This window comes from Rasamsonia byssochlamydoides (genome assembly GCF_041956645.1).
Source record: "Rasamsonia byssochlamydoides strain NRRL 3658 unplaced genomic scaffold VTN77scaffold_41, whole genome shotgun sequence".
Lineage (NCBI taxonomy): Eukaryota > Fungi > Ascomycota > Eurotiomycetes > Eurotiales > Trichocomaceae > Rasamsonia > Rasamsonia byssochlamydoides.
Genome location: NW_027192424.1, coordinates 205,987 through 227,392, shown reverse-complemented (window position 1 = coordinate 227,392; position 21,406 = coordinate 205,987). Strand labels below are relative to the sequence as shown.

Sequence of the window (21,406 nt, the reverse complement as noted above, 5' to 3'; positions counted from 1 at the left end):
CCAAGTCAAAGTAATATAGAAAACGACAGAGTGCGTGAGTCTCAGAATTCGGGACTGGATCTCTTACGGAGGACATACCGTGCTCCGTCGAAGATGCACGTGTCGAGAGAAGTGGGATGGTGGTTCAGTTAGGTACCGTCAACTCTATCGCCCCACGTGAAAGCAAATCAGTAACCTGATCGTAAACATATCCATTTGAGTATTCAATTATCAAGTGGAGGAATTATTACCTATGCATATCGATTTTCGTGAATATAGACAATCTACAGCTACCTACACTTCAACCCGCTTTTTTTAGCTCAACGCTGAGCATCAGCGAGCCATACGCGTATCGAACTAAGCCTTCTTCAGACAATTTTCCCTCCTCACATTGATGGGTTGGAGGCCACAGTTTCCTGGGATCTTCGTAGTACGCCTTTGCGGCTGCCGTGGGCAAAGGCTGGGGCAGCGATTGGAAAGCAAGTGTTTACGCCTATTCAGGACTCGTTCGCTGATACGTTCAGGGGCCAGCAGGGGGTGTTTCCCATCGGATCGGCTTTTACTATCGTCGGCGGGTTGGTCCCTTGGTTCTTGATCCCGGATATGTCTCGCGAGGTGGAGATGGAGGATGTGCGGTTCCAAAGATACTTGGAGAAAAATGGGTATGAGATCAGTCATACGGAGAAGTACTGGTGGTGAACAAGAGGTTTGGTTATTAAGGATGACCTTGTTGCTCCTACAGCAAGCAGGAGTTTGTTAATTAATTAGAGGGGTTTAGGTCTAGGTTTGGTAACTACTTCGAATCCGCCGTCGTCCACACCACATTCCCCGACGCATCCAAGATCTCAATCCACGGGGCCTCGTTCAAGCAATTCATCGTCTTCCCGACGCCCGCCGTGCCACTGCTCCACTGGGGCGTGTTGTTATAGTACGTGACCAAGTTCCCATCACCCTGGAAGATCAGCCGGCACAGACTCGGGCTGCCGCAGCCTTGCGACACGGTGTGTCCCGACGCCCACATGGGCACGTAACTCCCAGTCGAGGTGTTGTACACGACGACGTTGTTGTCACCCTGGTACTGCATCACGATGTCACCGTGCAGGGTCGCGAATGGGGCCGAGTCAGAGACGATGTTGAGCTCGTTCTCTTGGTAGGTCTGCTCGCTGGGCAGGATTCCGGTTGTGCAGATGAAGTTGGTTGCGTTCTGCGTCGCCTGGATGAATCCTGACTGCAGGTTGGCGGTTCCCGTCAGGCCGGCAGGGTAGTACACCAGGTTGCTGTCCTCGTTGAACAGCGTCTTGATCTCGGCGCTGCAGGTGACGTCGTCGGCGAATGCGGCGTTGGGCTTGTTGACTTGCGACACGTCGTTGCCGGTGACCTGACGGGGGGCTCACGTCAGCTGAGTCTGCGACATGTGGTGAGAAATTGATCTTACCGTCAGACCACCGGTCCACCCATTGATAGCAATTGGGAACGTAATGTTGCCAGCGAATTTGTTGTTCGTAATCGTGGCCGGTCCACTCAGGAAGAACGGGTCGTTGAAGGACCAGACGTACGCACCGATGGAAATGCCGACGCTGAAGAGCTTCTGGCCGGTGATGACGTTGTCGGTCACGAGAACATTGGCGTAGCTACCGCCGTACAAGTTGTCGACCATGTTGATGGCTCCAAAGCCGTGGTTGTCGGCGGACGAAGTGATCGTGTTGCCGGTTACAGTGGTGCCGGGAGCGCCGAACAGGACGATTCCTCCATCAGTGCTGCCGGTGATCTGGAGTCAAGCGTCAGCATAGCCCAAAAGGCAAGAAATAGAGATACCCACCGTGTTGTTCGCGACAAGCGAGTTGGTACAGGCGAAGGAGATGCCGTCGGCCCATTGACCATTGCCCGCCGCGTCGGTGCCCTCTTCACCGCAGGGGCCGATCTGATTATTAGCAACAGTAGCATTCGTGCAGGGATTGTTGTCATTGCCGGACTGGATGATGTGAAGGCAGCTCCATCCGCGGGGGTTTTTCGACACGATGTTCTCCACGATCTGGCCGTTGCTCCCGCCGCCGATTTCGATGTTGGCGCCGCCGCCTATGCAGCAGCGTCAGTCGTGCTTTACACAGAAAGGATAGGATAGGTCGCGACATACCAACCACCATCCCATTAACAGGCCTTGTCCCATCCAGCTGGATATTCTTGATGCGAATGCCATCCAGCCAGCTCCCTTGAATCAGCGTGCTGACGTTGGTGCCGCTGGCCACCTGGATAGTCGCCCGCGTGTCGTCGGTGGGATAGCCCTGGGTCGAGATCTCCTGGTCATTGGCAGTGAAAGTGATCGTGTCCGAGATGGAGATGACAGCTCCCGGGCAGAGTTGGACGACGGTGCCCGCGCCGCCTTGGGAAAACAGCGAGTTGATGGTGGTTTGGTCGCCGGAGGAGATGCAGCTTGCGGAAGCAAGCGCTAGAAGTGCGGAGAACGCAAGAAGAGAAGTCGGAGCCATCGAAGGAATGAATTTTTGACTATTATCAAGAGAATATCGAATAGATGTACTGATAAGAAGGAATGAAAAGAACGAAAAGAGTGTACTTAAATACTCAGTTAGTTAGGATGTATTAAAGAATGAATGAGCAATCTCACATCTCAAAGATGCTTGCTCAATTACAGTACATCCTCCACAGCAGTGGTGAAGGAATAAGGGAAGATCATAGTTTATATTGCCCTCATGTTTCACCGTCTGATAAAACAAGCAAATGCTAAAGGCAATTAACATTAAATTGCTAGCGGGTCCCAGGGGTTGTTAACCTGTCAAGGGTGTTTCTGGCGTTTAAACTAATCCCGGATGACTTTAGTGGATGGGCTAAGTGGGTGTTACCTTAGCTGGAATGTAACGTTAATCCATTGCATTATTCCCAGGGTGGTTGATTCTTACTACCTCGAATAGTAGTCCTGGACTTGCTACTGTGAATGCAACGAAGTTATGTAAAGCAAACTCGTCAGCTGAGCAAAGCCCGTGAAATTACACACATTAAATATTAGCCATTAATAATAATGTTATAATTATTGTCATCAAATAGCAGCGGACTGGTGTTGAATTGGTGATGGTGAGGGGTGAGATTTTAGTCAGAACCGTGCAGGAATCCTCCCTGGTCATTTTCTAAGAATAATGCTCAAATCAGCCAGGGTCGAACCAACGTTTCAACTTGCCAGGAACAGGTATGGAGGAGATTAGGTAAGATAGACTAAAATCTGACGGAGTCATGTGTACCGAGTACTCCGTACATAAGTTTCCAGGATTAATCACAAAAAAAATGAAAATTAATACCAACGTGTGAATATATTTTTCATACTGTCTATGAAGGATACGGAGTATATGTACTCCGTTCTCCGTCCTCCGTACCACCATGTCGAAAGCTCAATCAATCAAGTCTTCCAGGTCAATAACCCCACTCAACTCACCGCGCGGGGCTTCAATGAATAGACCAGATCAAAAAAAAAAAGGGAGACAGAGAGAGAGACGCACGAAACAAAAGGAGGTTCTTCTTGCTTTCTTTTTCTTTTTTTGTTTCTTCTTCAAAAAAATTGCTACCTTGATCATATGCTGTCAGCCTGTCATCCTGAAATTAGACTATTAGTCAGCCCTGCCCCTGGCAGGTACCAGACCCCCTACATCGGGCCCACTTTACCGATTTCCCGAATATCCCGACCTTATTTATATCCATGGATGTGATTCCCACACAGGTCACACGTTGCGGGAGAATCCGAATCCAAGTCCTCATCTTATTCTGCTCGATATACGGAAGGTCATTCTCTTGCATGACAGACGTCAAACTATGCCCTGAAAAAATTGCAGATTAATAACAGGTATGATTGCTGTAGAATATAGCAGGATATAGAATACAGAGTAGATTCTAGACCTACCTGTAGAGAAAAGGTAGCCTCAGCCTCATAAATGGACGATTAATTAACTACTTACCTAATCCAATGGATGCATCATGCATAGCCTTTCTGCAGAGGCCAATGACAATCATTTCTATTCCGGGAAATCCAGAATGCGGGGAAAAACGCGGGTGAACACGATCACGTGAGAACAAGTCGGGCCGACGCCGAGACCGCGTCCGATAGGATAGGTAGGTACCTGGATCGCCTCTCACGATCGGAGATTGCCAACCGACCATCCTGCGACGGGCGCAGGGCAATACACTTACTCCCTTCCTCTGAAAGAAACTTTTGGAAGAAATTCTTCCAACATGGAGGAATCTTTCACCCTCCCTCTCCGCCCAGTGGTAGAGAAAGGAGGCAAGAAGGATACCCTCCCCGTGCGAATAGCGCAGATCAACGCGCAGCGGGGATCCTTTCGCAACATCACGGAGCAGAGTCTACAGGCGGAGATCGACGCGCGGAGGGAAAGAGGTGAAGTTTCTGAGGAAGAAGAGGAGGAAGAAGAAAGAACGGAAAAGGAAAAGGAAAAAGATGTCGAGAAGACCGCAGAGCTGGACGCGACGGAGCGGCATGAGCTGCTGTATAAACGTCGTGCGGAGATTATTCAATTCGCAGTGTAGGCAGGCCTAGCTTTGAGATCCTTCTCTTTTTAGAAAGCTTAAGCTGACTGGTCTCCAGCCAAGCTCACATGGAAGCTATCTTTGCATTGGACTTCATCTCCCTCCTCCTGTCGAAACACACCCCCCGTCAGGCCGAGACGTCCATATCGCCTCATCTCAAGCAGAAGGTCCCGCTCGGTTCGCTGAACGTCGACGTCATCAAGACCCCCGAAAAGTCCGCTTCTGCGCAGCGAGATATCAGCACGGTCGCGCGTGGATGGAAGCTGGAAAGCTTCAATGCGGCAGCCAACAAGCTTCTCAAAGCCGCGTCCCGACTCGAGAACGAGGTGGCTGCCGAAACGAAATACTGGGACGAGGTGCTTGCCGTGAAGGAAAAAGGGTGGAAAGTGTGCAGGCTCCCGAGAGAACGCCAGGCGCTGGGCGTGCAGTACGGATTTTTGGAAGGTCGGTCGTCTAGAACATCGTATAAAAAAAATGCGTATACTGACGATCACAGCCACGCCTACTTTCCGCGACCGAGGCCTTGCATCCTTACGACGAGCCGACGATGGCAGTTTGGTGTTGGACCGGGGCTTAGCGCCATCCCGACCGAGAGCCGTGCGTGTGCGGGTGAGGAAGAACAACCAGGTTACCGGATGCTCGAAGCTGTCACAGTTCGTGGCCGCTTCCGACGACGACTCGATCGAGAATCGTATCCTGCAGTCGCGAGATATCCTGTTTGAGGAGGAACTCTTTCACGAACTTACGCGAGAGGCGCGTATCCTGGCCAGCTCTGGCGTCACCACACGGCGGAACCTGATCCAGTTCGAATTCAGCGAAGGAGAGGAGATCCTGCTCGATCTCGTGGACTTGGACGAGGTCTCTAACGAGGCTGACGTGGACGTCACACATCGGACGCAGGAGCACGATACACTCGCCGAAGCGGTCGCTCATTCCATCCGTATTCTGCTGTCGTATGCACATCGACAGAACCTGCAGCGTCGAACGCAGATCCCACCGCCTCTGACGATGAAGAAACGGCCTCTTCCAGAGTATCAACTCCTACGACCGATTCTTGCCTACCTGCAGCACAGTTCGCACGTGCAGTCGTTACGGTCCTTCCTACGGGATGTTTATCGCATCCTCAAGTCAGCAGGCCTCAAATCCGAGTATACCGCTGCTCCGTATGCCTCGCTGAATTTGTCTCGCAAAGGCCATCCCTCCGCAGTCGAATCACTAATTAAACACTTCCTCGACCCGCTCGAGTCAAAATTCTCAGGGAACATGGCCAATCAAACCAGCACTTTTAACGTCAAAGTCCGCACGAATCTCTCTGGTCCATCTCTGGGAACAGAGTACGAGTTCTCAATCCGTCTGCCCAACTTCCCCCACACACAGCCACCCTCACGCGTCGGCCTGAAAGACGAGGTCGAGGGGATAATTCGGCATCTGATCACGCTTGACCTGACGACGTTTATATCATCGATCTCCAAGAAGAAGGCCCTCAATGCCAAGGACGCAACATCATCATCCGATAGACCACGACCACGACCACTGGTGTGGGAGACCCCCTTCGCTCATCACGGAGAACTCGTCGCGCTCTCGCCATCGACCCAACGAACCAAGAAACTGTCCCTGCATCTGTCACGGACCGAACTGACTCTTCGAACGAGCTGGCTCGGAGAGGAGCTTGTGGAGGGTATGCATAATAACGAACAAAGACAGGCAGGCAAGCTGTTGTATTCATGGACGATCTATGACGCGGAGCAGCCTGGGAGAAGGACGTTGGAGGACGTGATTGCTGAAGCATCCAAAGATGAGGAGATCAAATCGGAGCCATAAAAAAAAATGGTTGCCCACTCTGGTTTGAATTGAAATCATACTATACTGACAGGATGGGGTTTCCTGATATGATACTTAATGTATGCTGTATGCTATGCAAAAGAAGATACCCAATAAAATAAAATGCAAGATATAGATATAGACCTGCTTCATTATCGTATCTTATCGTAGTTTGATATATATCAAATAAGGACCGGCAGGACAAGTCAGTAAGGGTATTAATTAATTGCTTCAGACAATTGTTCCGACAAATTTATGAATGATTAAATTATAAAGTTGTGCCATAAATCTGAAACACCTGAAACACCGCTGCTGCAAGCCATCATATATACATCCAAGGCATCCAACTAGGTACGCCGTGCCCAGTGTTCCTCCAACTCGACCATCTCGTCCAGAAGCTGCACCGTTTCGGTCGGACTGGCAATCCATGCGGTTGTGCATGCGAGTCGGGCCTAGCTGGGATGTCAGCAATCGGTGTTCAAAATAAGTAAAATTCCTCGAGTGGCAGACCTTGAAATCGTTGGCACCGGCAGACAGGAATTGATCGCCAACATGCAGCGTCGTGGAAGGGTCAATTCCTCCAAAATAGCGCTGACAGGCTCGAACACCCCATGACTTGTCGCCAATGTCGACAAAGACGTCGTTCCCACCTAGATCCGCAGAATTAATATCAATAATAACAAACAACAAACAGAGAGATCTACCGTTGAATGCACAGAATGGTAGCCGCCCGCCTACTTCCGACTTCTCCACCATGCTCTGGGCCACCAGAACCGTCTCTTCGAGCTGCTCGCGGTGCATCTTGTGCCCATCCAGGGGACAGATGCCCACCGCTCTCTCCTTCCTCAGGACTGCCGCCGGCAAGTTCAGGTTGCTGACGCACTCGCGGAGTGACGCCTCAGCCACGTTGAGCAGCTCGGTGATGTCTTCCTCCGTCCAGAGCCGCATTTCATCCAGCATCCACTCGCTTCGCTCAACGTAGGTCAGAAGATCGGGGGAAGATTGATCGTATCGGAACAGGAAATTGCTCTCCCCTCCTAGCACGATCAGACCGTTCTTTTGTTCGTCTGTCAACTCCCGGTCTCGGTTCACGGCATCGAGGAGACCCTTCAGGCGTCCATAATACTTAGATGCATCCGTGTACCCTGCTGCCGTCACGATTCCCACCTTTTTCCCTTGCCGCAGGAGGCGCATAATACGTGGGATCACCGGGCTGTCTTCCAGCAGGCAGCAGCCATCTTCGTAGAGCGTCACGTCACCATCAAATGTCACCAGTCGGATTTGGCTGCGGCGGACGAGCCCCATGAGCTGGGCGGTATTCAGGGTCAAACGGATATCATTGAAGGAGGGGGCCACGAAACGTCTTTTGCTAATAAACCGACGCCGGTCCTGGTAGATGAACGCATCTTCGAGCATGAGGGGAGTAAAGAACGTCCCCACCGTAGGAACAAGCAGTTTCAATTTGGATTTTCCCGAGCGTCCGGCTTTTTCGTGTTCAACTAGAATAAGACTGTCAGGGCTTGCAGGCTATGTAGAATTGGCTCGCGGGAGTTCACTTACTGTGATCGTTGACAAGCTGTTCCACATCCCGCATAATCTCTGCATAGCGTTGATGTGTGGCGTTCGCTACTGCGGCCAGTTTGGCACTCTCTTCATGATAGACGGCCGTGGGCTGCGAATGCAGCACGAACGGAACGGCGAGCAATCCCTAAACCAAAATCATTAGGTTATACGGCCAAAGGCAGCAAGATTTCTCTCTGCCATCCCAAGGCAGTTTCCAGAATGGAGATGCCTACCTTGATCCATTCGATCTGGATTGTGATTAGCAGAGGAAATGGCAGTTTAAACGGAGGTAGACAAGGATTGCGCTTACCAATTGATCACGACGATGAGACTGGAATAATCAGACAAAGCAGAAATGTCAGTCTTGGATCAGGTGTGATTGACACCAGCCAGCTGTCCTCGGGGGACGATCAACAGGATGGAACGAACCTTGAGGGCGTCTACAGCAAATCAACAGTGAACAACCGTATGAGCAGTCAATGCCACTTACACTCAACGCGATAACGAGTCGTCATGTTTGCTGTTGCCTGGAGCTCCTGACAGCTCCCTGGGCTGGTAGGTTGGGTAGTGCAGTGTTGAGAGAGAGTCTACCTTAATTAATATTTAGCGTGTGACTGACCAGAATCTAATGCAACGAAAGGCCGTGTCTAGATCGTGGACTGCAGACGCGGGGAAACCACGTCCGAGAGCGGTGAGGATGGCTATGGCATGGGGAGACACTCAACTGAAACCCGACAACTTTATCACGACTTGTTAGATATTAATAATTATTCGTCATGTACGGACAACAAACCTGGATATACTGTACTGTACAACTGTCCTTTGCGTCAGTGCCCAATGACGTCTATTCAGCTTTAGCGTGCCCAGTTCCGGTTTAGCGTGTTCTGATCGGGTTTGGCGCGCCTCTTCCTACCCCGAACGGGGATAGCGGCCCGTGCCGGTTGACCTCGTACCTTGACTGTATACAAATAAACCTCGAGCGTGTCGCTCTCTCATCTGACTGAAGTCCAACACCAATGTTTGCTTGCTGACACAATCAGCATGATTATTGCCGTGAAGGAAGCGTGTATCGCTCCTAATTTTAGGCGGATGTACACGTGTAACGGTGAGGACGTTCCTGTCAGCCCAACTCTTCCGCCCCGACTATACACCTGATGTACTTGGCGGACAAAGATATACATCAGTCTTCCTAGCCTGGCCATAAAGCCAAAGCCTTAGTTTTCTTTTTTTAAGACCTCCTGTACCTATTTATTATTAATTATAGATCCCAGAAATGGTACTACTTTAGTAGATATATTAGTTATAGATTGACTTATAAGTCTTAAATTTTAAATATATCTACAATAGGAACAAGGAAATAGTGCTTAGAAAGAATTTTAACCCCTTTACTAAAGAAGTTAGGACAAAATAACCCAGTAAGAGTACCTTTATTTGACTTTTTTTTTTTAAAAAAAAAACGCTAGGATACTCTTCTATCCCCCCTTATGGAAGCTAGATATATTATCTACTATAGTATATAATATATTCTACCTCTCTAGTATTCTACTTCAATCAGGACTATCCTAAGCAATAATATTAGATAAATTGGCCCATAGTCTGTTGCTTAGATTTTCTAGAATAAGCCGAATATTTTACTAATATATCTTGCGTATCCTGTGCAAGGACACCGGCTGATAACGATTCACAAAGAATTGTTTTCCAAAGCTTGGAAACGTTTGAGGAAATATCATCTGATGTTCATGAGTCTAGAAAGTTGGCCTTGCGCAGAGCATTTGATAATAATAAGAAGAAGAATTCTTCCATTTTATAGAGCGTTTTATTTTTTTTTTCAGTCATGGACTATGCACGCTCACAACAGTCTAAGATACATTGTGCCACCTTCATATAAGAGGCCTGATGAGTCATAATTCTATGTTCGCATTTGAGATTCCTAAACACAACCTGCACGCGCAAGTTTGCTGCTGCCAACAGCGACGAAGATGGCGACGAGATATATCACGATGTCCTCGATAACCTTTTTTCCCCACTCAACCAATCAAGAGATCAGGGTCCTTCTACCCCAGTCCAGTTGGAAGTTACAGGAGTGGTTAATTAGGAAAGCGTCAATTTACTTAACACGTACGATATTAAATAATATCTCCTCTTATAGTCTTTGTGGTTTTCTTTTTCTCTTTCATCTTTCTAGCTTTGAATCTAGTTGGATTTCTACTAATATAATTTGATTCATATTGCCTAAGTTGTGATATATACTGGTTTATATATAAACGCTAGGCCCATATAGTACAGCGTTAATATTGCCAAGTGCCAAGCAATCATTAATAGATATAAGGTAGCCACAACAGAGATTAAAATTACACAAAATACCTGGCCAGCCTATAGTGCAAACGACTGGTGATTAACGAGTCGGCACGTTTGTTGATGCCTGGAGATGACGGTAGTGCAGTGGTGCGTGCGGCTAACTCGAAGCGGTGTCCGTACTTTAGCGTGTGACTGGCAGACTAATGCAACAACGGTCAAGTCTATGGAGTACACCGTAGATCGTGGGCAATAATAAATCAACAATAGATGACTTGGCTCTAGCAAACGGGGGAAACATGTCTAAGAGCGGTGAGAACATGGTTATGACGCATCCATTGATAGGCACTAGCTTAAGCTACTGCAGATGCAACCTCTCAGCTTCACACAACTTGATTCAACATTAATAATTATGCATCATGAAAACGATTAACTCAATTTTTTCCGGGCAAGGGTGTGATTCGTTGCTGCCTTGGCCGCCACGTGCCTGTCGAGTCATCCGGGCTGCAAGTCTTGGCCGCCTGAGTCATACATAACTTTACATAGTTCCTCGAATAGGAAATCTTAGGTCTTGAGGCTGATTTCGAGCCGCAGGTATTGCATGTCATGCAGGAAAGACATAACAGCTGTACGCAATTGACCTATCCGATCCCTTCTTGCTATCGGGCGAACACGGTCAGTGCACACTGTTGTCAGCCTCGAGAAAAAAAATCCCACGCGACTGCAGTATAGGTTCTGACAGCGTCAGGATGGTGTGCCTGCCGAAATGCTTAGTCCATGTATGACTCCATTGATTGGGGTAGGTAGGTAACTCAATTCCTGACTGCACAGGCAGAAATATTGATGACTGCGCCCCGCGTGGGTGTCAATATAAATGTATGTTATTCAGGCTGGTCCAGGCATCTTCCTTGCCTTTTTCTATCATACATAATAGTACAGGAGTTCAATTTTTGAATTCCATTTACTCCCTATATATACATTTATTGACTCGCTGGATTTGACCGCTTCGATGACTATCCCAACCTCGCGCCACCATACCATCCCCATCCACTGTACGCCGTCGACCCTGATCTGTTCGTGAACAAGAGGTCGAGCAAAGCAGATCCGATCTCCACTCAGAGACCGTCTCCATCGGCCATGGATCCAGCGGATGACAGATCGTCGTGGAGGGAAGATGCAGAATCCCTGGCAGACTACTCCGATCAAGCGCCTCTGCTCCTCCCCTCGAAATTGGGTGAGCCAGGCCTGGCAGACGAGCGCCTCCTTTCCCGCGGTCTCCAGGTCCCCTCCCGGTCGTCCTTCCTCACCTCCGGCTTCGAATACCCCACCGTGTTGGCGAGCTACAACGTCTCGGAGGACGACTGGGCCCGATTCACGCGCGAGATCACCGAGGAAGCAAAGCTGTCGGCGCGGCAATGGAGCACTGTCATCGGCAGGGGACTGGGCGTGCTGGTCATCGGCGGACTGATGGTGGGATTCTTCAGCCCTGTGCCCGCGGTCATCGCAGTGAGAAAGTCGCGACAGAACCAGGAGAAGCGGAACCTGGCTGCCGCCGTGGCGATGGGGAGTGAGTCCTCGCTCTCCCGGAAGATCGAGACGTGGAATGAGTCCTTCTTCAAGCCGCGGGGCATCATGATCCGCGTGGATCTGCCCTACCAGACCGAGAGCTTGGAAGAGATGGACGTCCGACCGAGTTCGCCGTCCAGATTTTCGTTGTCCGGGCGGATATCTTCTTCCTCGAAGAACGATGAGAGCGATGTGAAAGAGAAAGCGTCGCGTCGGGGAAGAATCGTGATCATCCCGCTCGAAGGACGGGTTCCGTCGTGGACGAGTCAGTCGTCTACATTGGCTGAGGAGTCGTCGTAGTGTCGATTCGATTACTCTATAAAACATGCTGTCGACTTTGATGGGAGGGATCACCTCCAATTACTAATGTGTGATGCTATACGATAGTGAATGATTCCCGATGCGGAGCAAAAAGGAGGGCAGTGCCTACAAAGTCTTCGATATCTATTCTTGAATTTTTTTTTCTTATATTTCATTGTCCTCTTCTTAGAATAATGTTGGTCATCGCCTTATTTCATATCATTTTCTTTCTTTCTTTTTTTTTTTTAAAAAAAAGGAAAAAGGGAAAAAGTTTCTATTCATTTCATTGCACTTTTTTTCTCTATCTAATCAACTTAATCTATCTTGTTTTATCTTTTTTATCTTTAGCACGACCATCTGATACTCAACACATTATTTCAGAGACGAGAGCTTGGAAATGTCTCTTCCTTATTGCCCTGTTTCTCCTAATCTATGAATTGATTTTGAGATTACGCATTACTGGTGAGTACTCAGTCAAGCACACAGTCACTGTGATAGATAGCCGAATTCGCTCTTGGAAAAAAAAAATCCTGAATTCTATAGAAATTACATAACAGTAACAAGCCTTGCAGGTCTTGCTTTGCTTGACTGGTTTCAAGAGAAAATACAAATCTATGTATGCCAGGGAATTTTGGCCCGTAGGCCTACCTACTATATAATATATATAGTGTTTTATTACTTCCTTTCCCCATTGGCTCCCTATATATATTGTTTGCCATACTTCTCTACTATACGTCTCACCATATCCTTACTAATTTCCGTCTCCTTTACTGAAGAATACCTATCCTTGCTACAGTATCTCGTCAAAAACATGCAATTTTTATACTTTTATTCTACAACAAAATTATACAGTAAGGATATTATTAAAATATATTTTTTTAAATAGAGAATTGGCTAGCCCAAATTTTATATATAGAATTTTTTTTCTAATTTAATTACTATGAAGTTGACTCATTTAGTAATAAAAATTTGAGTAATTTTTCTTGGCAAGATTTCACTAAAAAAAAAAGTGAAATAAACAATATCATAATTTTCTTTTTATAAAAGTTCTTTTATATACATTTAGAGAATATTCTATATGATTTTTGCCGAAGACAAATGATACTAAAGGGGATATTTCTTAAGATTAATTTTTAACAGAGTGCGCAAAAACTTTGGACCTAGTACTGTAATATATAATTTCTTACCAATATGTAATCCCTTCGCCAATTTATATATACCTCTCTTACTAATATTATGCTCTGATCTATCGTATAAAATTGATGACGCAATACTGCTCAGACAGAGACAATTGCTACCAGTCCTCGACAGAGAGGGGTATTACTATTAACGCGTGTAAACTACATCTTCTGACTGTTGATTATTCTGAGGTGCGGTTTAGCAATAGCATTCGACAAGACGTAGTGGAGTTACGGCAATTGACAGGCGCAGGCGGGTCTCCAAGTACAGCAGTACCACGGGAACTCAGGCTCGAAGGAGTAACTGGGCACGAGGACAGATACCAACAGGAGAGCGATAAATCGGAGGGATAGCGAGGAAGAAACCATTCCTGAACAGGGATATCTAACCGGATCGCGTTAGGTAATCCACCAAAAACCGTCTATACCCGCCTGCACGGAGTATGTCCGTCATATAATCCCGCTTTTAGCTAACTTGAATCGTGGAAGATGACGTTGTATAAAATCCGTTTCCAACCACGAGATTACCATTATATAATAATAATACGTCTACCGCAGGAGAATTCCCGTAGAATCTTTTAAGTAACTGTTAGATGACAGTTCATAAAAATCTCTCTTGTCTAGATCGCATTGCCATTTTGCATTGGAAAAAAAAAGGTAAAAGAAAAAAAAAGCCCCGCACCAGCTGTGGAGGTGGGGCTTGGCGAGAACAGCAAGGTTAACAGAATCAAAAAAAAATCCCATCGAAAGTTCCGGTAAGTCTAACTGCCAATAAGGGAGCCCTACAGAGTTGGAATCCGGTGTTTGTGCCAAACCATGGGAGGATTAGGCAGGTGTCAGCTACCTGGTAAGAGTAAACTAGAATAGCTGCAACTGACGTATTGACCGACTTCATGCCTGTCAATCGATATGCTACTGCATGAACTCCTCACGACAGCTGATCTGATGATGCTTCATGAGAATTCACAGGATGCAACAGCACAAATGACAGCGGGTGTTTGCAGCACGGGCGCTGTCTAAGCACGCGTACCGCGGCTGTCCGGATTGGCAGCCAATCAGCATGCAGCAGCCAGCAGGAACCACCTTCTGCCCAGCACGTTTCTCACATCAACCCAGCTGGAGACGCCCCTCAACATCGTAACGCGAACCGCAGCCTCATAGGCAGGTCTCCTGGGTCTTTTCCGTCTGTTCTCTCTGGGTGGACCTGTCTGCTCGCTAGCTCGGATCTCCAATCGTGGTCTTCAGGCACGGTGCCTGCGTCTGCAGTCACAGTCACGATGGCCGAAGATGGAGGAGGAACCGTTTCTGCACCTCCTCCCAGCAGTTTTTCTGCTTTTTCTGCTTCATCGTGCTCGCCTCTGCCGAGCGAGCCGCTGTCACCTGTCAATCCTGTAGGGCTGCCGGCACTTTCGCCGTGTTCCACGGTCACCCAGTCCTCGATATCAATGACTCCGCGACCCCTACCCTCCTCCACCCCTCCTACGCCGATCACCATGCCAGGCGTCGTTGGACGCCTGCTGCTGTTTTTCTTCCATGTCCTCCCCAGCGGTCTGTACTGGATCATCACCTTTACGACCATCACGCTGCCGACCTGGCTGTTTACACTCTTTTCCATGAGCTTGACGTTCACGATGAACTTTACTACGTTGTACGTTCTGCCCCTCAATTGGATATGACAAGGATGGAGAGAGAGGTAAAAAGGGCTTCAGGCTAATTCGAATAGGTTGTTAATTGTTCTGGTCCTGATCTCGACGATCAGCTGGTTCATTCGGTACCGGTACTTGAACATGTACAGCCGCCTTCCTCCCGAACCGCAGCGAAAAGAACCCCAGATAGACCTGTTTCCCGATACGCAAGAAGGTGACTCAAAACCTGGACTGGCAAACTATCTGGATGAGTTCCTCAGCGCCATCAAGATCTTCGGCTATCTAGAACGGCCCGTCTTCCACGAGTTGACCCGGACGATGCAGACCAGAAAACTCATGGCCGGCGAGACATTGCTGCTGGAAGAAGAAAAAGGCTTTTGTCTGGTCGTGGACGGCCTGGTGCAGATCTTTGTCAAATCTATCCGGGGGAGCAATTTCAACGGCAACGAGAAATTGGATGAGACCGCCGTCGAGTTTTCTGATGATGATGAAGAAGAGCCGCATCATGCCCAAGGCAACCAGGGGTATCAGCTGCTGACAGAAGTCAAGAACGGTGCATCTATGTCGTCGCTGTTCTCCATCTTAACTCTCTTCACGGAGGATATCAATCTGCGCCATACCGACGAGAGCGACGGACCCAGGGCCCCTGAATCCATGCCTACCAGCCCGAGAGCATTCATCGGCCGCTCTCGCCCGGTCTCGCGAGATCATCCTGATCCAATTGGCCATGTGGATTCCTTGCCTGCGGTCCCGCCGTTGAACCTCGAAGATTCAAATCAAAACGGCCGCAATCATCACGAACAGAGACAGTCGTCCAAGCCTCGGAGAAAGGAGTCGGTCCATCCCGATATCGTGGCTAGGGCCTTGGTGGACACCACAATTGCAATCATTCCGGCCAGCGCATTCCGGCGTTTGACGAGAGTGTACCCCCGGGCGACAGCCCACATCATCCAAGTCATCCTCACGCGGTTGCAACGGGTGACGTTCTCCACCGCGCACTCGTATCTGGGGTTGACCAATGAAGTTCTCAGTATCGAGAAGCAGCTGAACCGATTCACCGCGTTCGACTTGCCCAACGATCTGCGGGGCAGTGCGCTTGATCGACTCAAGGACAAGTTCATGCAGGAGAGGGAGCGTCTGGGCCCGGAGGACGGAACGGAGGGAATCGCGCTGCACAATCCTTCTGCCGGCCGAAGACGGCGGTCGAGCAGTTCTTTGAGAAAGGACGCCGCTCTTCAGGCCAAGATTGCTGCCTCCCGACGTCCGCTCTCCATATCCTCATTCCCAGAACCATACGAGACAAACGGCCCCAGCCCCGGCGATCTTCTGTCGACGATTCAGCTCTCGAGATATGGACACCGCCTCAACCAACCCCCCAAGACCCCTCCACACGGACCGTCATCCCCGAGATTGTCGCCTCTCGCTCAGTCGGAGCGTCCGCCGTTCCAGTCCACTTCCTTCGGCTCTCCCTTCCACCGGAAGGATGCCGTGGACGAAGACAGTCTGTTCCGAGAGTCCATTCTCGATTGCATGATGAAAGCGATTGGTCTGACCTCCAGCACTCGGGATGCGCTGCGGAAGAGCTACTCGGGCGAGGCATCTCCGAAATTGGTATCATACGACTCACGAAAGCAAAAGGCCGTGTTCAACAACGCGTTTGGGTTCATCGATCCGTACGACGACGTTGATTCGGAATCGATGATGTCCATGTCCGTGACGAGTGCCGGAGGAACTTCTCCCATCCTCAATCTGAAGGAAGAACTGCGAAACGAGATCGAAATCGTCTCGTTTCCTCAGGGCTCGGTCCTGGTGGAGCAAGGGGAGCGCAACCCGGGTCTCTACTACGTGATTGATGGTTTCCTGGATGTTGGGGTGCCCGTCAACGAACGAGGCGAGGATCTCGTAGGGACCGCGAGGTCGAGCCACCAACATGTACCCGACGAGATCTTCCCGCCTCTGAGACGGAATACGACCACTTCATCGCACACGTCGTCTGGAGACTCAAAACGGAAGAGACAATCGCGACGATCACTCTACTTGATCAAACCGGGTGGCATACAAGGCTACGTCGGGTCAGTCGCGTCATATCGGTCGTTTACAGATGTCGTCGCCAAGACAGATGTCTACGTCGGTTTCCTTCCCCGTGCAGCTCTCGAACGAATCGCTGAGAGATACCCTATTGTGTTGCTAACGCTGGCCAAGAGGCTGACCAGCGTGCTGCCTCGCTTGATCCTGCACATCGACTTTGCTCTCGAATGGGTGCAGGTAGGCGCTGGCCAGGTGATCCACCATCAAGGTGATGAGAGTGACGCCATCTACATCGTGCTGAACGGCCGTCTCCGCTCCGTTGCGGAAAAGGATGGCAAAATGAGGGTCTTGGGGGAGTATGGTCAGGGCGAATCCGTTGGAGAGCTCGAGGTCATGACCGAGTCAACACGGCCAGCAACGCTTCACGCAATTCGCGATACCGAGCTGGCCAAATTCCCTCGAACCCTGTTTAACAGCCTGGCCCAAGAACATCCGGGCATTACCATCCAGATCTCGAAACTCATCGCCCAGCGCATGAGAGATCTCGTCGACGATCCGCTGTCCGATAAGAGCCGCGCGCCCAGTGAGGCCAGCACCATGAAGACGGCCACATCCATCGTCAACCTTCGTACCGTGGCCATCCTGCCCGTTACGGCCGGGGTGCCCGTCGTCGAATTCGGGAATCGACTTCTGAACGCGTTTCACCAGATCGGTGTGACCAACGGGGTGACGTCCCTCAACCAGGCAGCCATTCTCAACCATCTGGGCCGGCACGCGTTTAGCAAGATGGGCAAGCTGAAGCTGTCGCAGTACCTGGCCGATCTCGAGGAGAAGTACGGAATGGTGCTGTACATCGCAGACACCAATGTCAACGCTCCGTGGACACAGACCTGCATCACCCAGGCGGATTGCATCCTGCTCGTAGGATTGGCAGAGGGGTCGCCCAGTATCGGCGAGTACGAGCGTTTCCTCCTAGGCATGAAGACGACGGCACGGAAGGAGCTCGTTCTGCTGCACACCGAGCGGTATTGTCCTCCTGGAGTGACGAGGAAATGGCTGAAGAACCGCATGTGGATCAACGGCGGCCATCATCACATCCAGATGTCGTACCGTCTGACGGCCGAACCGGCACATCCGCAGACGAAGCGCTTCGGAACGGTGCTGAAACAGCGCGTGCAAGTCCTGCAGGCCGAGATTCAGAAGTACACGTCTCGCCGCATCCGCCAGACTCCTCTGTATTCAGCGCAAACGCCATTCAAGGGGGATTTCCATCGACTGGCCCGTCGGCTGTGCGGCAAGTCCGTCGGTCTCGTCCTGGGCGGTGGTGGCGCACGAGGTATCGCCCATGTGGGAGTGATCAAGGCACTGGAAGAGGCAGGAATCCCGATCGACATCATCGGCGGCACGTCTATCGGCGCATTTATTGGGGCGTTGTATGCACGGGATGCCGACGTCGTGCCCATGTACGGCCGCGCAAAGAAATTCGCCGGTCGTATGGGCAGTGTGTGGCGGTTTGTCCTGGATGCGACTTATCCGTTGGTCTCGTACACGACTGGACACGAGTTCAATCGGGGCATCTTCAAGACTTTTGGTGACAGTCAGATTGAGGATTTCTGGCTCGAGTTTTACTGCAACACGACCAACATCAGCAAATCGCGCAGCGAGTTCCATTCTTCGGGCTATGTTTGGCGGTATGTGCGGGCGTCCATGACGCTGGCCGGTCTGCTGCCGCCGTTGTGCGACGAGGGCAATCTGCTGGTGGATGGTGGTTACCTGGACAATCTGACGGTGGCTCACATGAAGAGTCTGGGGGCGGACGTCATTCTCGCCGTCGACGTCGGTGCCGTGGACGACAACACGCCGCAGACATATGGCGACTCGCTGTCAGGATTCTGGGCCTGGCTGAACCGATGGAACCCGTTCTCATCGACGCCGAACCCGCTGACGCTGTCGGAGATCCAAGCGCGGTTGGCCTACGTGTCGTCGGTGGACAATCTCGAACGGGCCAAGATCATGCCAGGATGTCTGTACATGCGTCCGCCAATCGACCGGTACGGGACGCTCGAGTTCAGCAAGTTCGACGAGATCTACGAGGTGGGATATGCGTATGGGAAGGCGTACCTGGAGCGGCTGAAGAACGAGGGCACGCTGCTTGTTCCGGAGGAGACGACGGAGGAGAAGAAGTTGCGGAGGACGATGGCGCCGAGGAGGGCGAGTATATAAGAGTTTCCTACAAACATATCAGTTGATCATGGCACAGCATAGCATAGCATAGCATGGCGTAGCGGGGCATAGCATTGTTCATCATGTATTTTACGACAGCATATGCGGCGTTGCGTTCAAAATCATTATCCAGTTTTTTTTCTTTCTTTTTGTGCTTGTTTATTCCTCCTGTACGAATACAAATGTACAGTACAGTACATCCACACATACATGCTACATAGATACATAGATGTGATATGAGTATACCCTATTCTAGCGATGGTCAATGGTTAAAGAAAAGGAAATAAAAAAAAGAATACAAGCATTGCTCAGGTGTGCTTTCAGATTCCAATGAAATTCGAATTCCAATTCATATTAGTTCGTTTTAATATTGAACATAGCTTGCTATATATATCCTCTGTATCTACCAATCTCAAGGCATTATTTAATATAGTAAGTATCCATGCAGAATAATCCATATATATATAGCACATAGAAACGATGTGATGTAGTATGAGTAGTATACCCTATTTCAGCCATGAATGATCCAAAAAGAACAAGTATTGATCGGCGGGCTTTATTTAAATTCAAATTAATTGTAAGCTAATTCTATAATATTGAGCTGTTTCTATATATCCTCTCTCTCTCTCTCTCTCTCTCTCTCCATATGATATGATATGAGTACACTCCATTTTAGCATGATCAAAAGGGGAAAAAAAGAACACTAAGCATTTATCAAGCAGGCTTTCAAATTCAAATTCAAATTCAAATTCAATATTGAGTAGCTCCATCTCAAATCTTCAACACAGTCTGTATACAGTCCATGTATGTATGGACTGTACATAGAAATTCGAGGCGAGTCACGTCACTTGACCTTACAGTGACCAAAAACGGGTTATCTGTAGAAATCGGAAAAGACTTGGCCATTATTCAATCAAAAAAAGAGACAAAAAAAAAGTCCTATCTCAATTGTTCCAGACTACATACAACTAACTACGCGTCATTACGTGATCCTCTCCTCTCCCATGCCATGTCCAATGTTTTTTTTTCTCCGATGCTGATTGATAATGTAATGATCTTACATTCCCTGTGTGTGTACTGTACTGCCTCTACAGTATAATAAATGTGGAATAGAGTGGGGAGCAGCAAAAAACAAACAAAAAAAAAACGATAGAAAAACAAAGAGAGGAGAAGCAGAGGAGGAGGATTCATGGTTCCTTTAATGAAGTATTATGTAAGATACCCAGTTACCCNCACCTAGCGCAGCCCCCGGTCAGTCTGTCTCTTCCCTTTTTTTTTTCTTCCAGTTTTTTTTTTTTTTTTCGTTTTTTGAGATGGAGATTAACGTTGACAGATTCGGCAGTGGGGCTGATACGGCCCAGGTGGTGGGCTATGCAAGGCGATCGATAATTAATTAATTCGATTAATTATCGATTATCGATCGATCATTGATTGATTGATCGTCACTTACGCCGTACTCGCTCCGGCAAGGAGAACAAAACAAAAGGACCTTGGAACGTAAGGGATGATAATTAATAATAATAATAATAATAATGACTTTAATTTGATGACCCAAACGATGTGATCTTCATCCCGCAAAACGCATAAATAATATAAATAATATAAATAAATTGGGTATATTCAATTAACTGATTTCATCATACATGTCTTGCCTTGCCTTGCCTTGCCTTGCATAATATATTGATTATATTGATTGATTGACTAGCTAGGTCGTCAATTAATTTAATTTACTGGGCATTAATCAATTGATCCAATTAATTGATCGATAGATCTGGTAAATCCTGTAGATTGAATATCATTCTTGCATGCACTTAATAATAGTCAAAATATATACTCCGTTAGTCTTGTCTACAAACGGAAATCACAATCAACGAATTGCTCGACGTGACGGAAAAGCCAAGCCGTTCAAGATAAATTAATAGTGATTCCAAGCTTGGTTAAGTAAAGCCGTTAAATATTTTTTTTTCGGCTTGGCACATGGACCTTGCGCCCGATCTTCACGATCGATCCGATCGGATCGGAATGATCGGTCAAGTTTCGGTTCAGTCCGGAAATTAACTCCGAATAAAGTAACGTGACATGACGTGACGTCATGTAAGGGGGTGATACACCATGGTATGTATGGATTTCTTTTCTCTATGCTATTGCTACCGTTTCGGAAATATCCAATAGAAAAAAAAAATGTAAGGGATATGTCGTTTTTAAGGGATGGATTTTTGCTTTCCATTCCTGGATGTGTAGTGTATAAGTATTATATACACC

The 21,406-nt window shown here is 48.6% G+C and overlaps 6 protein-coding genes across 6 annotated transcripts; 4 read left to right on the top strand and 2 right to left on the bottom strand.

Moving 5' to 3' along the window:
- Nucleotides 1–93: 93 nt before the first annotated feature.
- VTN77DRAFT_5750 (uncharacterized protein) lies at nt 94–678 on the top strand (the record flags this gene model as incomplete). The annotated part of the gene is made up of 2 exons (XM_069421952.1): nt 94–111; nt 352–678. The coding sequence occupies 2 exons, from the start codon at nt 94–96 to the stop codon at nt 676–678; spliced, it is 345 nt and encodes a 114-aa protein (XP_069276809.1).
- A 94-nt stretch (nt 679–772) lies between these two features.
- VTN77DRAFT_5749 (uncharacterized protein) lies at nt 773–2,465 on the bottom strand (the record flags this gene model as incomplete). Its single annotated transcript, XM_069421950.1, has 4 exons — nt 773–1,357; nt 1,415–1,747; nt 1,799–2,055; nt 2,114–2,465. 4 exons carry the CDS (start codon nt 2,463–2,465, stop codon nt 773–775), a joined length of 1,527 nt encoding a protein of 508 aa, XP_069276808.1.
- Nucleotides 2,466–4,212: 1,747 nt separating this feature from the next.
- VTN77DRAFT_5748 (uncharacterized protein) lies at nt 4,213–6,345 on the top strand (the record flags this gene model as incomplete). Its single annotated transcript, XM_069421949.1, has 3 exons — nt 4,213–4,520; nt 4,583–4,968; nt 5,021–6,345. The coding sequence occupies 3 exons, from the start codon at nt 4,213–4,215 to the stop codon at nt 6,343–6,345; spliced, it is 2,019 nt and encodes a 672-aa protein (XP_069276807.1).
- Nucleotides 6,346–6,692: 347 nt separating this feature from the next.
- VTN77DRAFT_5747 (uncharacterized protein) lies at nt 6,693–8,423 on the bottom strand (the record flags this gene model as incomplete). Its single annotated transcript, XM_069421948.1, has 8 exons — nt 6,693–6,797; nt 6,856–6,995; nt 7,050–7,844; nt 7,906–8,053; nt 8,142–8,156; nt 8,219–8,239; nt 8,338–8,348; nt 8,399–8,423. 8 exons carry the CDS (start codon nt 8,421–8,423, stop codon nt 6,693–6,695), a joined length of 1,260 nt encoding a protein of 419 aa, XP_069276806.1.
- A 2,917-nt stretch (nt 8,424–11,340) lies between these two features.
- On the top strand, nt 11,341–12,069 carry VTN77DRAFT_5746 (uncharacterized protein; the record flags this gene model as incomplete). Its single annotated transcript, XM_069421947.1, has 1 exon — nt 11,341–12,069. One exon carries the CDS (start codon nt 11,341–11,343, stop codon nt 12,067–12,069), a length of 729 nt encoding a protein of 242 aa, XP_069276805.1.
- A 2,455-nt stretch (nt 12,070–14,524) lies between these two features.
- VTN77DRAFT_5745 (uncharacterized protein) lies at nt 14,525–19,144 on the top strand (the record flags this gene model as incomplete). The annotated part of the gene is made up of 2 exons (XM_069421946.1): nt 14,525–14,895; nt 14,971–19,144. The coding sequence occupies 2 exons, from the start codon at nt 14,525–14,527 to the stop codon at nt 19,142–19,144; spliced, it is 4,545 nt and encodes a 1,514-aa protein (XP_069276804.1).
- Between the last annotated feature and the right edge of the window lie 2,262 nt (nt 19,145–21,406).